Source organism: Mauremys mutica, chromosome 14, assembly GCF_020497125.1.
Source record: "Mauremys mutica isolate MM-2020 ecotype Southern chromosome 14, ASM2049712v1, whole genome shotgun sequence".
Classification (NCBI taxonomy): Eukaryota; Metazoa; Chordata; order Testudines; family Geoemydidae; genus Mauremys; species Mauremys mutica.
Genome location: NC_059085.1, coordinates 5,941,691 through 5,957,718, shown reverse-complemented (window position 1 = coordinate 5,957,718; position 16,028 = coordinate 5,941,691). Strand labels below are relative to the sequence as shown.

General features: G+C 53.9%; 1 protein-coding gene across 2 annotated transcripts in view; it reads right to left on the bottom strand.

The window, feature by feature from the left end:
* Positions 1–8,933: 8,933 nt before the first annotated feature.
* Positions 8,934–16,028, bottom strand: part of LOC123349200 (heterogeneous nuclear ribonucleoprotein C-like 2) — a 46,851-nt gene continuing 39,756 nt past the window's right edge. For both annotated transcript variants that reach the window (XM_044987063.1, XM_044987064.1), the window contains exons 4-7: positions 14,489–14,637; positions 13,670–13,792; positions 13,025–13,182; positions 8,934–11,226 (exon numbers count right to left, since the gene is read on the bottom strand). In XM_044987063.1, the coding sequence (XP_044842998.1) occupies positions 11,188–11,226; positions 13,025–13,182; positions 13,670–13,792; positions 14,489–14,637 (469 nt within the window). In that variant the 3' untranslated portion in view covers positions 8,934–11,187. The remainder of the gene's footprint in view (positions 11,227–13,024; positions 13,183–13,669; positions 13,793–14,488; positions 14,638–16,028) is intronic.

Sequence of the window (16,028 nt, the reverse complement as noted above, 5' to 3'; positions counted from 1 at the left end):
CCTGAAAATCAAGACTGCATTTTTCATGGTGTTCATTTCACTTTCCCTAAAAATGGAGGGACCCATGCTAGTGTAGGCTAGTGTGATTATTTTGGTTTGATCTGGCCCTTTCTTGTTACCTCTCTGGATGCAACTCTGATCAGTAGGGGTTCTTTACTGTCTGTCAATGGCATCTCTGCAAATTAAGCAATTAACTCAAATTCTCTATACAGTGGACATGTACTAATGCAGTTTTTTTCTTTCTGTGGGCTTTGTTACACTTGCATTCTTTTCATGTTGCACGCAAAGCATTGTTAATTGCCCACAGTAGGAAGAACTGGTAATGAGATCCTTCATGCCGAATGTGCTGTAATAGTGTAACTCATCCAACCCTTGGATTGTATTGATTTGGGGGATGTGTTCCAGATAGAAGTGATGATGAAAGGGTTTGGTTGTAATGCTTTGTTTCTAAAATGTGTTTAACAGTCAGAAACCACTTCCCAGTAAAATCCAGTGCATATATAAGACCTATCTGTAATTCACCACCAAAGATAATTGATTAGATGGGAAACATTTGTATATGATAATAAATCTTCTTACTGTGAAGTTCACCTTTTCCTGGCTTTGATCTGTGTGAGTATCTTAATTCATCCTCTCCGTTTTAATGGCCTTTTGATGAGAACATTTTCTGAGTAAAATCTATGTTGGTGAAAAGTGCCAGGTCCCCAGCCTTGCAGACCATAATCCACACATCAGATACAGTATAGGTAGGGGCAGTGCTAGCTTTCACCTACTGCCCGCTCTCCAGCTCTGAGCCATAGGGGTCACCTCTAGTGTGGAAAGGGTAGCTTTCTGCGTATCAGCCTCTACTCATATGGAAAAGGGGAATTATGTAAAACTGCTTTAGAAACTGGATTGACAGCAACAAATTTCACCACGGTTACTGAACAGCACATTGTAACAGCTGGGCTGGGTTTGAGTCTTGTCCTGGAGGGGAAGGCATTACAGCTGTTAGTGTTTATGCAGAGGTGTAGATGTTATTGATCTCTCTTAAATGGAAATGAGATGACTAAGGGGGATACGATTGAGGTCTATAAATTCATGATTGGTGTGGAGAAAGTAAATAAGTGTTATTTACTACTCATAACACAAGAACTAGAGGTCACCAAATGAAATTAATAGGCAGCAGGTTTAAAACAAAGTATTTTTTTTCACACCACGCACAGTCAACCTGTGGAACTCCTTGCCACAGGATGTTGTGAAGGCCAAGACTATAACAGGGTTCAAAAAAGAACTAGATAAATTCATGGAGGACAGGTCCATCAATGGCTATTGGGCAGGGATGATGTCCCTAGCCGCTGTTTTCCAGAAGCTGGGAATGTGTGACGGGATGGATCACTTGATGATACCTGTTCTGTTCATCCTCTCTGGGGAATGGCATTGGCCACTGTTGGCGGACAGGATACTGGGCTAGATGGACCTTTGGTCTGACCCATTATGGCCGTTCTTATGTTCTTACTTATGGGCCCCCATCATAGTAGTATTTGAGCACCCCACAGTGTTTAAAGTTTTTATCCTCCCAACACCCCTCGGGATAGGGAAGTGCTCTTATCAAGCGACATAGCCTGGTTTCGCTGCTAGAAAGGTGTGTTTTTCTGTCGAGATAGCCATCTTGATGTGAAATCCTGTGGCAGGTAAGGCACTGTAGTTTTACCTTGATGTAACTAACCAAGGTCAGCCCCATGGTGCAGGGGTATTGGGTTGATCTTGAGTAGCTACCTTGAGGTACAAACATAACTGTGCTTTGTCTCCTAGACTTTTACATGGAGGGAGCTAACTCGAGTAGCGATCGCAGTGTAAAAACCATCTGTTTTTGCAGTGAAGACCTAAGTGAGTCTAGTGGAGCAGGGAATTGAACCCAGGTGTCCTGGATGACATCGTAACAATTAGGCCATCCTTCCTCTCTTATCTAGCAACTGTATCTCACTGGCAGAACAGCATGCTAACTTACCCCAGGCAAAGGCTTACAAAGTAGAATGCAAGGCTGACTTTTAAACTTTATAAAACGCTTTGTTTGGGCTGAGGAGGGAGACATCAGTCTGATATTGGCTTGAGTTATGTGCTGTCACAGCTGCCTTCCAGAAAGGTTGATTATTGGTTGGACATGGAGGTAATAGTAGAGTGGGCTTGTGCAAGGCTCTTTAAGCTTATTTGCTGTTTAGTTATAGACACTATTGGTTGTAGCTCCGGGCTGAAGACAAGCTAGAGCAGGGGTTGGCAACCTTTCAGAAGTGATGTGCCTAGTCTTCATTTGTTCACTCTCATTTCAGGTTTTGTGTGCCAGTAATACATTTTAATGTTTTTAGAAGGTCTCTGTAAGTCTAGAATATGCAACTAAACTATTGTTGTATGTAAAGTAAATAAGAGTTTAAAAATGTTTAAGAAGCTTCATTTAAAATTAAATTAAAATGCAGAGCCCCCCGGACCGGTGGCCAGGACCCTGGCAGTGTGAGTGCCACTGAAAATCAGCCCACGTGCTGCCTTCGGCAGGCGTGCCATAGGTTGCCTACCCCTGAGCTAGAGAGTACCGTGAATGAACATGGATCGGGGTGGAAGGTAGATGATTTAAAGTGTCTGAATTTCTCTCTCCTGTGGTGAGTTGTAACTAGTACCAGAAATCGAGCAGAGCTGCAGCAGGCAGGATGCTTTGAGTTAAGGGTTGTTTTAGAGAGCTCTTGATTCATTTGTCAGCTGATGGTTGCTAGGAAATATGGTGGAAGAAGGTAATTATTAACCTGTTTGTTACCTAGCAGCTGATACACTGAGCTGGAAGCATTCTGCATCAAGGCCTCTGTACTGGTGTCAGGGCAAAAGGTGGCATGAAATGAGGAAAGAGGAGCCCCTCTAAGGTGAGGGCCAATGTCCCTTACCAAGGTAAATTGGAGAAGCGTAGGGTTAAGTGAACTAAAGAGACATAGGCCAGCGTTATGTGCTAGCACTCCTGACTGTGCCTTCTAAAAGCCAGTCTAGACTGGGGATAGATCCAGCTGTCCCCGATCTCCATAAGGCTGGATGTAGGTAGATAGTGCTATGTATGGAGAGTGACTGATCCTTTCCCCCAGGGTGGGGTTGGGTTCTAGGAAGTCCTTGGCCAGTGACTGATATGTCCCTCTTGAAGCAGAATGGCCAGTTGATAAGACAAATAATAAATAATTCTTTGCTATGTAGCACAGTCCATTGGAGGATCTCAAAGCACTTCACAGGCCTTGGAAATTAAGCTTCACAACACCTCTGTGAGGGAGGTAAAGGATGTGACTAGCCAAGTGGCATCTGGTGGGGATGTTGTAGGTTTGGTAGAGGGACACTCTTCCTCTCACAGTTCAGCAGTGGAAAGCGGTTAGCTGTGCTGTAGTGTGGGAACAGGAAGAGGACACTAAAATGACACTCTGCTCGTCAGGTTTAAGGAAACGTAACCACAGACTATGGTCTGTTCTGTCCGTAAGCTCTGGCATCTCTACAGTTTGTCTATAAATCTCCATAACAGACTAGGTCCAGCTCAATTTCTAGTCACAAGTGAACAAATCAAAGCGAGCCATTTACAATGCTATAGGTGGACAAGGGAGATAATGAACAGCATCTAATTAGAGCAATAAATAACTTGTACACAAACTATCGGACCACAAAAGTTTCCTTCCTTGGGTCAAAACCTGTATATGTTATTAGCTCAATTAGGTATCGCAGAGGAAGCTAGCTATTGCACTCGATATCATGCTACCCATCTTGTCTATTTATTCTCCAGGCACAAGAAAGCTATACACATTTTTTTGCCAATCAGTATATGTAGAGCAGCCCAGTGGGCTACCAAACTGCAACCTCTTGTAGCCATATGTTTACTAGGAAACCACTGGGGTTCTTCGAGTGCTTGTTCATGTCATTAGGTGTGCATGGCAGCCGGGAAGTTTTTCCCCTAGGAGTATTGGTCAGGTTGGCTCAGGCGCCCCTTGGGGTCGTGCCTTTATGGCGCTGGATATAGGGCCCTGCTGAGTGCCACCTCCTCGATCCCTTCTTACCACCTGTGACTGTTAGCCGGAACACTCGCTCTTGCTTTGGCAAGCATCTAGCAGTTGTAGTGTCGTTCTCGTATATAGTTAGTTTACATAGTGCGTAGTAGTAGTAAGTAGTTTTACACATAAGTTTTATTTGGGGGTTCCCCACACACACACACTTTTGTCCTGGTATCCTGGCATGCCTTGGTCTCTGGGTTTTAAATCCTGCGAAGCTTGTGGCAAGCTTATGCCCAAGAGCGCCCCCCCCGCCCGTTCTTGTTTAAAGTGTTTGGGGGAAGCTCATCAGAAAGAACACTGCAAAATTTGCAGACGTTTCCATCTGATGACACAGAAGGGAAGAGATCAGTGCCTCATGGACCTCGGCTCGGCCTCGGTTTCAAGAGTCGTGTCGACTCCTGCCCCTACATGGGGCCAGTCGAATCCAGGCCCCCATCTGTCATCAGTCAGTGAGGGCTGGGATCTACAGATGCCATCCATGCCGGAGGCATTCGAGGGGACGAGAGACCTTATCACCCTCATGTCGCCGCCCTCCCCTCTGAGACGGGACAGGACACCTGTGTCAGTCGCAGTGGCTCCCATGAGACCCCCAGTGCTGTCCAGGGGAAAACTGATAATGATTCCGCGTTGGAGGTCACCCCCTTGACCCTGGTCTCCGGTGCCATCAACAAGCACACGGGGGAGCCGCACCAGTCCCCTAGCCCTAGATGCCGCTCTCTGGTACCAAGTGGGCACCGCTCCTCCCTGGTCCTCCTACCTGGAGTCATCGGAGTTGGAAGCAGAGTCCTTCTGCTCCAGATGCAGGAGGACCTCCAAGTCGGTGGCAGCCCCCTACTCAGTGGCCTTTTTGGACCCCCTGGGCTTTCCACCAGGGCCAGAGCCAATGGTCCTACTCGAGGTCGGTTTCTGTGGCATCGGCTACCTTTGCTTCTCTGCCATCTCAGTGTGACCAGGGTATGATAGCACCGACCCAATCTGAACCGGCATTGACGCACTCGGTACTGCCATCGATGTGGATACCAGTGTCCACATTGACTCCACCAGCTCCTGCACCGGGGGCCACGCCGGAACACTGAGCACCCTGAGATCCCCTCGGCGCCCAGGGCAGGGAACAGGACCCGCTGGTAACTAGAGCCTTGTCCTCCTCTTCGCCTGATGAGGCAGTGGCGGGAACATCGATGGCCCTTGCCCTGGAGGTGATTACCAAGCCCAAGTTTGGGAGGTGGGGTCGGAGCTCAAAGGTTCGCTGACTGTAGCACGGCTCTACCAAAGTCTGCATCGGGGGAGCAAAACTTCACTCGTTGGATGTTCGCCGGGCATTAGTCTTTTACATCAAGCGAACGAAACCATTCCGGAAATCCATTCAGCTATTTGTCGCAGTAGCAGACAGGATGAAGGGGCTTCCAGTCTCCTCCCAAAGGATCTCGTCTTGGATCATGTCCTGCATCTAGGCATGGTACGACCTGGTGAAGGTACCTGCTCTCTCTACCCCCTCGCTTACAGTGCACTCCATGAGGGCACAGGCATCTTCAGCGGTATTCCCGGCCCATGTTCTAGCGCAGGAGATCTGCAGAGCTGCGACATGGTCAATACATAGCTTTACCTCGCATGATGCTATTACCTAGCAGGCCAGAGACGATGCAGCCTTTGGCAGAGCCGTGCTACAGTCAGCGAACCTTTGAGCTCCGACCCCACCTCCAAAACTTGGACTTGGGAATCATAGAATCATAGAATCTCAGGGTTGGAAGGGACCTCAGGAGGTATCTAGTCCAACCCCCTACTCAAAGCAGGACCAATCACCTAATTGGAATTGACATGCACAAGCCTTCGAAGAAAAAACGGTTATCTACCGTCTCACAACTGTTCTTCGCGATGTGGTGTTCACGTCCCTTCCAATACCCACCCTCCTACTCCTGTCGGAGCAGCCAGCAAGAAGGAACTGGGGTCGGGGGTCGGCAGAGCCCTATATCCAACGCCATAAAGGCACAACCCCAGGGGGCGCCTGAGCTGACCTGAGGGATACTGCTAGGGGAAAAGCTTTCCAGCTGCTGTGCACGCGGTGCGCACACCTGATTGGAATGGACACGAACAACATCTCTCGAAGAACAACAGTTACGAGAAGGTAGGTAACTTTTTTTTGTTTTCCCTTGTTTTGCATTGATATCAGTGGGGTCAAGATTTCTCCTTGAAGGGAGGATAGTAGTTCATCGGCTATTGAGGAATTTGATAGACTCCAGCAGCGAGCTTTGCAGTTGTCTGATGTCATGTTTGTCTGCAGGGGAATTTGCACACACAACTTTCAGATGGGTTTCAGACTGTGTAGGCAGAGATGTCTTATTTCTGATGCATTTTTCACCTCCCAATCCAATTCACTACCACATTTAACTAGGCTGGTAACTGAAAGAAACTCAGATACACGCTCTACCCTAAAATGAAGCAATTCTGCCATTTTATTCTCCCCCCTTCTCTGTTTGGGCTTCTCCTGGGTTTATTTCCACCTGGCGTACGCTTGCCTTTTGGTGGGGTGGCTTCTATGCCCTCCGTTCCTCTGCCCCCCCTCCCCTGTTCCAAGTCCTCTACCCTTTCACCCCTTGGTTCTGCTTGTGTCACTGGGGCAGCTGTACTGAAACTGGTTCAGTCCTTAGTATCAGTATTTCCCTTCGGCCCCCTGGAGCCAGAGGTAAACAGCCCAGGCAGTGCTGCTGCCCTGCACAAGGACTGGGTGGATGAGGCAGTGTCCAGCGTTGTCCGTCCTTCCATGACGGCTGCCAAGAGGCATTTTTAAAATCCTGGGGCAGGCTTCCAGGTGGAGGTAGATTCCCACCCCCAATTTACACCTCTGCCCCCAACTAGCCCCATTCACTGAGATCAGGTCTCCCTTGTGCCGGAGTATGAGACAGCCATGATCTGCTTCTAGTGCAGAAAGGGGCAGTCCACTCCCTGTGTAATGACCCTCCCAGCAGCCCATCTGTCAGCCCTTTACAATGAAACTGCACAATGCACAAAATACTATAGCACAGGGACAAGCCTAGGTGGTCTAAATGACTTAGCCTGAGAAGTCTTTTCAATCTCTTAATTGCTGTGATTCTGCCTATCTACTAGTGCCTTCATTTAACTCCCCCTGGCTTCTCTGGGAGGCAAAGATTAAGATTTTAGTTTTAATCAAACATCTGAAATGGGCTGTGTCCAAGTGACCTTTCTCTCTCTAGCCACACAATCCTGTTTCCAGAGGCCTTAGCGCAGGGGTCGGCAACCTATGGCGCGGGTCCCGAAGGTGGCACACGAGCTGATTTTCAGCGGCACTCACACTGCCCAGGTCCTGGCCACCGGTCCGGGGGGCTCTGCATTTTAATTTAATTTTAAATGAAGCTTCTTAAACCTTTTAAAAACCTTATTTACTTTACATACAATAGTTTAGTTATATATTTTAGATGTAGAGAAAGAGACCTTCTAAAAACGTTAACGTATTACTGGCATGCGAAACCTGAAATTAGAGTGACTAAATGAAGACTCGGCACCCCACTGCTGAAAGGTTGCCGACCCCTGCCTTAGGGGATGCAGCCGTAGAAGTCTGGGGGCTTGTGGCCACATAATTTCTGCCCTGTAAGAGGCAGCTAGTTCCATGGTCCCCTTTCTACAGCAAGTTTATTCCCCGAGGTCTGTGGTGTGGGGCATGTTGATTTTACTGATGATTTTAATTACAGCTGGCATGAGTCAGTTACTTGTGGTGTTGGGCATCTAGAATACATGGCTAGATGGGTGCTATAGAAACCCCATCTAGCAGTTCCCTGCAGTCCAGAACCGGGACATTGTCTAACAGCAGCTTGGTAAAGGCTGTTCTCTCTCCGATATGAAAATCAAAGCATCAGACTCCCAAATAACCAGAGAAAAGAAATACAAATTTATTATTTTTCCTTCCAACACAAATACACTCTTTTCCCAGAGCAAATTAGAAATACAGACACAATTTCCTACCAGCGGGAGAGAGACTACCTAGAAATGGGGACACAGAAAGGAGCTACAGTTGTTCCAAAACACAGTAGTAGGGGAGCAGAGGGGGAATGCAGGTTCTTTGGGTGAAGGTGAAACAACCCAAAGCAGGGGCATGTCATTGTTCACATAGCAGGAATTAGCCTGCTGGGAAAATACTCACACTCCTCTCTTATTTCTGGTAAAGCTGCTCATGGAATTCCTGGGAAGTGACTCTGAACCCTATCACATAGCACGGTGTATAGAAGCCATGTGAGACCAAAGGAAAAACCTTTTCTGAGCCAGCGGAAAATGAAAGCTCTCCAGTTTGCAACCAGCTACAGCTTCTGCGGGGTGCTGTGCACAGCCACCGAGGGGCGCTGGCCTGAGGGCGGTTTCTCAGCCCCACTGCCTGGGCTGTTACCAGCAGGACCCAGCACTTGAAGCCCTCTCCATTTGTGGGTCTCAAAGGCTGTCTTCACTAGGAATCAAGCTGCATTTTTAACCTGTGTTTAATCCAAGTGTAGACAAGGCAAGTTGTAGCTGGTCAACGTGAACCACTTGCTTCCCCCTTGTGTTTGCTATGACCAGCCCAGGGCCGGTGCAAGGATGTTTCGTGCCCTAGGCAAAACTTCCACCTTGCACTCCTCCCCCCCGTGCCCCCGCCCTGAGGCGTCCCCTCCCACGGCAGCTCCCCACCCTCTGCCCTGAGGCACCCCCCCCCCGAGCACGCCGTCGCTGCTTCACTTCTCCCGCCTCCCAGGCTTGCGGCACCAATCAGCTTAGGCCCCGCAAGCCTGGGAGGCGGGAGAAGTGAAGCAGCCATGGTGTGCTCGGGGAGGAGGCGGGGCAGGGGTGAGCTGGGATGGGGAGTTCCCCTGCGTGCCGCCCCCCCCCTTACTTGCTGCAGGCGGCCCTCCCCGCGCTCCCCTGCCCCAGCTCCCTCCACCTAAATGCCGGCGGTGACTGGGGTGGCCGCTGCCGAAGAAAATGGTGCCCCCCAAATCCTAGTGCCCTAAGCGACTGCCTAGGTCACCTAAATGGTGGCACCGGCCCTGGCCCAGCCTCCCTTTCTAGCGCCTCAAATGGAGGGAAGTCTTTGTCGTCACATGTGGGGCCCTTAGCCTGTCCCCACCCAACCTACCATCTCTCGTTCACTACTGAGATGCTGGCTCCTGCCTCTGACTAGACCATGGGGCCAAGCTCCATCACCCACTTGTTACAGCTTCAAACCAGCCCCTTTGTGCTTCCCCAGGCTGCCTCTCCCATGTGGTAGCTGTGCCCCGTAAGCATCCTTGGAGCTGCCTCATTATCCACCTTCCAACCCTTCCTTAAAACTCTCCTTTGCTGCGATGCTGACAAAAAATGTGACAACAATGAGGCTGCTGGAGTGCTGAGCCCTCTGCCTGTCCTGCTACCCAGTGCTGTCATTGTTCCCTGGTGCCCCCGGCTGCCTGGCTCCAGCTCTTGGCGTGTGAGCAATACGGGGCACGGATCAGCTTTATGGTGGGTGTTTGTAGAGCACTTCACACACTGCGGGCCTGGAGCTAGAACACTGGGTGTTCTTCTAAAACAAATACCCCTCCTACCAAGACAGGCTAAAAACAACGGCCGTGTTTACATTAGGATTGTTACAGAGGTTACCCACACCTTTTTCCTAGTGAAGCCAGGTCCAAATGTTTCACATACAGGTCAGCAGATAGTCTCCCAATGAACCTGTGCAGGGGCTTGTATTTGTCCCTCTTTTGCAGATGGGGAAACTGAGGCACAAGAGACTTGGCACAGTGACTTGGCCAAGGTTACCCACCAGGCCAGTGTCAGAGCTGGGTGTAGAGCTCAAACCTGCCTCCCAGTGCTGTCCTCTAACCTTTAGGTTTAGATGTAAAATCTCCAGGCCAGGGAGTCTGTGTCTGGCACATGGAAACGATATTTCTCGCTCTGTGGCGTCCCAGTGACTCCACAGAAGGGGGAATGTTTGTTACCCTAGCAGCCCTGCTGGGAAGGGATCTCCCTGGGTTCACAGCCAGGCCCCTGCAGAGTGAGCAGCGAGTCTGAGAGACTGAACGCTGAGCCCCAGGGTCTGAGCTGTAGCTGACAAGCTCATTCTGTCCCAGCAGCGTTCTGCCTCGTTGAGATTTCCATGAGCAGCACAAGGAAGCAGCAAGTCCAGTCCTGGGGCGTTTTGTCTGCGGGTCAGCACGCTGCAGCCCTGCGCTACCCTTGTGATAGGCATTGGCTGAGGCAGGAATAAGTGCCTGCTGCTTCCCTGCTCGCTCTGCCGTACTGCAAGAGCCTCACCATCCCAGCGGGGCATGGAAATCCTGCTCTGAACGACATGGCGCAGAGAGAACTTGGGGCCTTCAATGTTGACTTGGGCCAGAGCGTCGGCCTGCTGCGCCCATGAGTGGGTGACATTTTGGCTCTTTCTGGGCACGCTTCATTGCAAGGTTCACTGAGATTAGTTTTCCAGCTCAGTGACGAGGGTGACGCAGGGAGGCGATGGGAAGGGTCCCCCAGGAGGTCCCTGTTCTGCACCGGATGAAGCTGGCATTCGAGCAGAGTGGCCGAAGCCATGGGTGTTTTTCCTGTGGCACCAGGCATCTCTCAACCAATCAAGGCCCAGAGGCAGGGCAAGACGCCGCAATGAGGCACACAGGAAAAACAGGGAACGATGGGAGCTCTATGCTGCACGAGGCCTGAGCGCGACGGCTAGTCCCCGAGCAGGAGAGGGGTGACGGGGGGCCGGGGAGGGGAACCTTGCAGTGGTACAGGGCCGTGTACAGCAATGGCCTGGCCTGGGAGCCAACACCCCCTCTTGTTCCAACAGTGCCGTTTGCGGGCAAAGCGAGGGCTGCCTGGATTTCTACATGGGTCTTAACTCCACCACCGGGGGCCAGCCAGTCTAACTCCTCGGGGGCGTTCGACCTGCCCTTCCCCCACACTACATTTCCCCCCCACTGCTAAAAGGAACAATCATAACACAGAGATTTCCCTCAGCGTGTGGGGTCTCGTGCTGGCGGAAATGATGAGGCGCGGGACACGGCTTTGTTGCGCTAGCGCTGAGACCGGGTACACTCATGTCATGTGTGGCCCCAGCTGGCGGCCTTGAAAGAAATACAAACACAGGAAAGGAAATGCTAGCCAACCTGGGGACGGCTGCGGCGCCCCAGTCCGGTTACTGGCTGCCCTCCGGGTCTGACGTGTGGTTTTTCATCTGCAAAGAGACACTACATTACGTTAGTCATCTTCGTGGGCCACATTTCCAGCCAGCCACATGGACTAAAACACATGGCTCGTGTGCACATGACTGCCCACTGTCCTCGTGCACAGCGCCTGCTTGTGTGGACACGCATGGCTACCCACGGGTCATGTGTGCGCACAACTACCTGGGGGGTCCTGTGCATGGTCCCTGCTCTTGTGTGTGCACACGACTACCCAGGGGTCCTCTGTGTGTGTGTGTGTGTGTGTGTGTGCGCGCGCACGCCTACCCGGGGGTCCTGTGCATGGTCCCTGCTCTTGTGTGTGCGCACGACTACCCGGGGGTCCTGTGCATGGTCCCTGCTCTTGTGTGTGCGCACGACTACCCGGGGGTCCTGTGCACAAGGCTACCCGCAGGGCCTATGCACGGCCCCTGTTCGTGTGTGCACAAGGCTACCCGCAGGGCCTGTGCACGGCCCCTGCTCGTGTATGCACAAGGCTACCCGCGGGGCCTGTGCACGGCCCCTGCTCGTGTATGCACAAGGCTACCCGCGGGGCCTGTGCACGGCCCCTGCTCGTGTGTGCACAAGGCTACCCGCGGGGCCTGTGCACGTCCCCTGTTCGTGTGTGCACACAGCTACCTATGGGTCAGTGATGGCAGGGAGATGGCAGGGCTCTGCCGTTGCCCTGCTCCACCTGTCTGGGACACTGTTAGTCACAGCATGCCCAGTGCCACCCGCTGACAAAGGTGCCCTGATTTATTAAGTTAATAGTAATTTGTCTTGGGAATTAAAGTAGTAAATGAGACGGATTTGTTTCAAAATCATGATGCTCTGTTACAAGTCTGCGTGTTAGAAAATTGTTTAACAGCCCCTGGGTTGTTCCCTTTAATTGCATGAATGGCCGGGGGGGAGGCTGCCACGGTGACTGGCTCACCTGCATCACTGGAGGGGCTGTCAACGCACCCAGCTATGATGCAGCCAGGCAAGGCACCTTGGCAGGGTTGTGTGCTGCAGGTGGAGCCTGCTCCTTGGGCACTTCCTCGCTCCAGGCATGGTTACAGTGTCTGTGGCCTGGGCGTGCCAGCTTTGGCCTGGAGGGGGGCTGGCTGGCTAGGGATACAGCCCAGGGGGAATCTATGTCCTGCAGGGAGCCCAAGCCTCTCCCAAAACTCTGTTCTAGCAGCACTCAGCTCAGGTGGCCCCAGCTTGAAAACTAGCAACTAATTCATGGCACTAGGCACCCACAATGCCACGCCCCTGGCCTCGGTGCCTGTCTCTCCGCACGCCTGCACCAGCAGCTACACGCACTCAGCAGCCCTCCCCCTCCCATAGCGCAGCTCCTGCAAACGGCAGCTGGATGCGTGCAGGGGAGCCTGGCGTGATGAGGGGGGTCATGGCTGAGGCACACGGGCTGGAGATGGGCATTCCTCTGGCTCAGGGGAACGCCCAGCACATTTCCCCACACAGGCACGTGAGGTCCATTTGGCTAAAGCCCAGAGAAAGCTAGCAGCCAAAAGCCCTCTCCCTGCCTAGGCCATGCAGGGCCCATGACGGGTTGCCAACCCTGCCGTTCGCCCGGAGTCTCCCGGAATGGGCGCTCTCTGCTGGACACTACTGAAGCCAAACCAGGAGATTTTAGTGGCACAGCAGGGCTAAGGCAGGCTCCCTGCCTACCTAAGGAGCACGCAGCCCCTCCCGAACCCCAGCCCAGGGAAAGTGAGGGGGGGTGGAATGAGGGGCCGGGCTCCAGCGAAGGGCGGGGTGTGTTCGTGTGATGAGACAGTTGGCAGCGCTAGCCACGCTGGGACCTACCGTCTCCTCGGTGTCTGTGCTCTCCTCCTCACTGTCGATGTCCCTCAGGTCGCTCGGCGCGTCGGCAGCTGGGCTCTCCTTCCCTTGCGGCTCCCCCGCCGGGTACGAGGGCTCTTCGCTCACCTGAGCCTTCTTCTTCTTCTCCCCCTCCTTGGAGCCTGCAAGATCAGAGCAGTCCCTAGACAGCAGAGCTCCCTGGCTGCTCTGTGCTCTGCCCAGGAGGGACGTGCTCACAGGTCACTAGGGAAATGCCCCAGGCCAAAGGGCTGTTAGTCTGTGATGGCCAAAGCAGGGCCATGCAGCAGCCAGCCAGGAGTCCGACAGTCTCCCCCTAATCCTCCCAAAGAAGCAGGCTGCAGTGTCCTGCTAGCGAGCCTGGCGGGGGAGGTTCAATGGACCAGCCGGGTTAGCTGGGGGGAGCATTGCACTTATCCTCTCTGCACAGCGCAGCTCGGGCCATCTCTGGAGCTGTACTCAGAACCAGTTCAGGGGCGTCCCTGCGTACGCTCTCGTGGGGGGGGGGGGGGGTTCCTGCCCGGCTGCTGGGCCTTCACGTCTCCATATAGGGGCCAAATGATCACAGCCTATGTGCCTCCTTGTGCACACCCAGTGCTCTGACAGTAACAGCCTCCCCGCTCCTCTCACCTCTCTCCCCAGCCAGCCGCTCCCGCCGCTGGTCCATGCGATCCAGACTCTCCAGCAGACTGTCCACCTGGGCTTTGATCTGGCTCAGCTCACCCTTGATGGAATGCAGCTCTTCGGCACGCACTGCATGAGGGAGAGGAGAGGCCATTAGGCTCCGTGGAGACGTACCTCACCTGGAAGTGATGGGGAGGGTGATCCCGGCGGGGTCGGCAGCCTGGCTGGGCAGCCCACCTCAGAGCCATTCTGCACACTCCAGCTCTTGGTGGTTAAGCATCAGTTACGTGCTAGGTGCTGCCATCTGACCCTCCAAGCTGCAGGCAGGTCCCTGTCTCCCTTTGCACCTGCTGTGTATTTCCTCTTCTAAATGCACAGCAGTTGGGCCGAGCTTTTCCCCCCTGGAGGCACCTGGAAGGGGCCTGGGTTCTGGAACATCGGGCCGCTCCGCAAGGCTCCCCAAATCCCTTGGCACGTTGGAAGGTCCCAGCTTCGGGGGCACCTATGTTTGCAAACGCTGGGCCTGTCAAACTCACACGCCAGTTGGCCCAGGCGCTGCTTTCCTGGAGCAGTTTTTGGAGACAGTGGCCTGTAAAATCTGCTCGGGCTGGGGGCTCTCGACAGCAGGCTCCTTCCTAGGGAGAACGTGCTCCCTGCAAGCAGTGCTGGGTAGCCCCTGCCCCAGGCATGCTCCACCCAAGTCGTGCTGTCCTGGTGCCTCGCCCTCCCCCGGACACTCTCCACTTCCTAAAGCAGTGATCCTCTCCGTGTCCCGCATCCCCTCCCGTTAGCCACCGCCCGCCCCCCGCAATCCGTAACGCTTACGCTTTGTCCGCCCCAGTGGCGCGGTGCTGCTGCCTCTCGGCCCCGGGTGGGAGATCAGGCTGCTCTTGCCCCCTGCCCCCACGTGGGCTCGTCTGGTCTTGACCGGAATGCGATTAATAAGGGGCGGGATCTTCTGGTACTCGTACACCCTGCAAGGGGGAGCCACAGCCGTGTGAGGAGCGGGGTGAGGCCCTGGCATGATCCCCGGCGCAACGTGTCACAGGCACTGCACTGTCCTCGGGGGAAGAAGGGGCCTGCAGGATGAGCAGGGAGGATGGAGACCCCCTCATGCCAGCAGGGAGCAGGAGTTGGGGGCAGGGAGCTGGGGGGGCTGCTAGCCCTGGAAATCACAAGGCCTGAATGCCCAAGAACGGGCTGCAGCACGCTACAGAGGGGAGCAGGGGGCTGTGGTCTGGCACAAGCCCTCCCGCCTCAGGGCAGCGCGTGCTCAGGTGCAGTTGGGACGCCCTACTCCATTCCTCCCTCCCTGGGCGTTCAGCGAGTGGGTGGCCTAGAGGCACATGGCTCCAAACGTGCTGAGCCCCCAGCTGGAGCTGCGCAGGAATCCACGGGGCAGCCCGTGGACGCTACAGCCCCAGCGTGCCTCCTGCACAGCAGCCACTGGGATCCGGACGGAGCATGGCCTCTGGGACATGAAGTCCTGCTCTATTACCAGTGAGCACTGCTGCAGGCAAGGGCAATCCAGCGCTGCGCAGGGTCCTGGCAAGCTGCCCTTGTGGCTCTGGGATGGGTGAAATGTGGTGCCCCCAGGCTAGTCTCCAAACCACCTGGCACCACATCTCTCACCGGAGGATTTCAGCTCCTTTGACCGGGCAGCCCCCTGCTCTTTACCCTCCCTGAGCGTTACCAGGAGTCATGCAGCAGAGACAGCCCCCAGTGCACTTCACTGCCTACTGACTGTCAGTGCAGCCGGAGGAAACAATCTGGTTCCGTGGCTATTACTCCCCAGGGACTCTCTCTGTGCTAATCGGCTGCTATTCGGTAAAGGTCTAATGATGAGATCGGGGCCAGCTCCTCAGCCGGTGCAAATCAGCACAGCTCAGGTTGACATCAAAGGAGCTGCCCGAGCCGACACCGGAACAGAGCCTGACTGCAAAGGCTCCCGGGGCCGTGGGTGTGGCACAGCTCCAGGCACTGGCTGACAGTTCGAGTCTATGGCACATGCAGGTGTCACTGCAGCGGACAGGCACGCCCAGGCTGCTGGCACGGGCAGCAATAACAGTGACCCTGCGGCAGCAGGGGCAGCAGTGTGGGCTAGCAACCCAAGGGCGCAGCCAGGCTCTCCTGGAGGTCTGTGCTCAGGTTACGTCTATGCTACTGTTACCCACGCTAGCGAGCTTAACGCTGGCACGGGCACGCCTGGCCCATGCGGCAACCAGCTCTGCCTCTGCAGTGGACGTACCCTTAGATGAAACATGGCCCCCTCTGTCCTGGTGCACTCAGAGCTGGGATACAGGGGGCAAAAGGAACTCAAACCCAGCGCTTCATCAGCCCCCCCCCCCCCCAACACCAAAGGGGG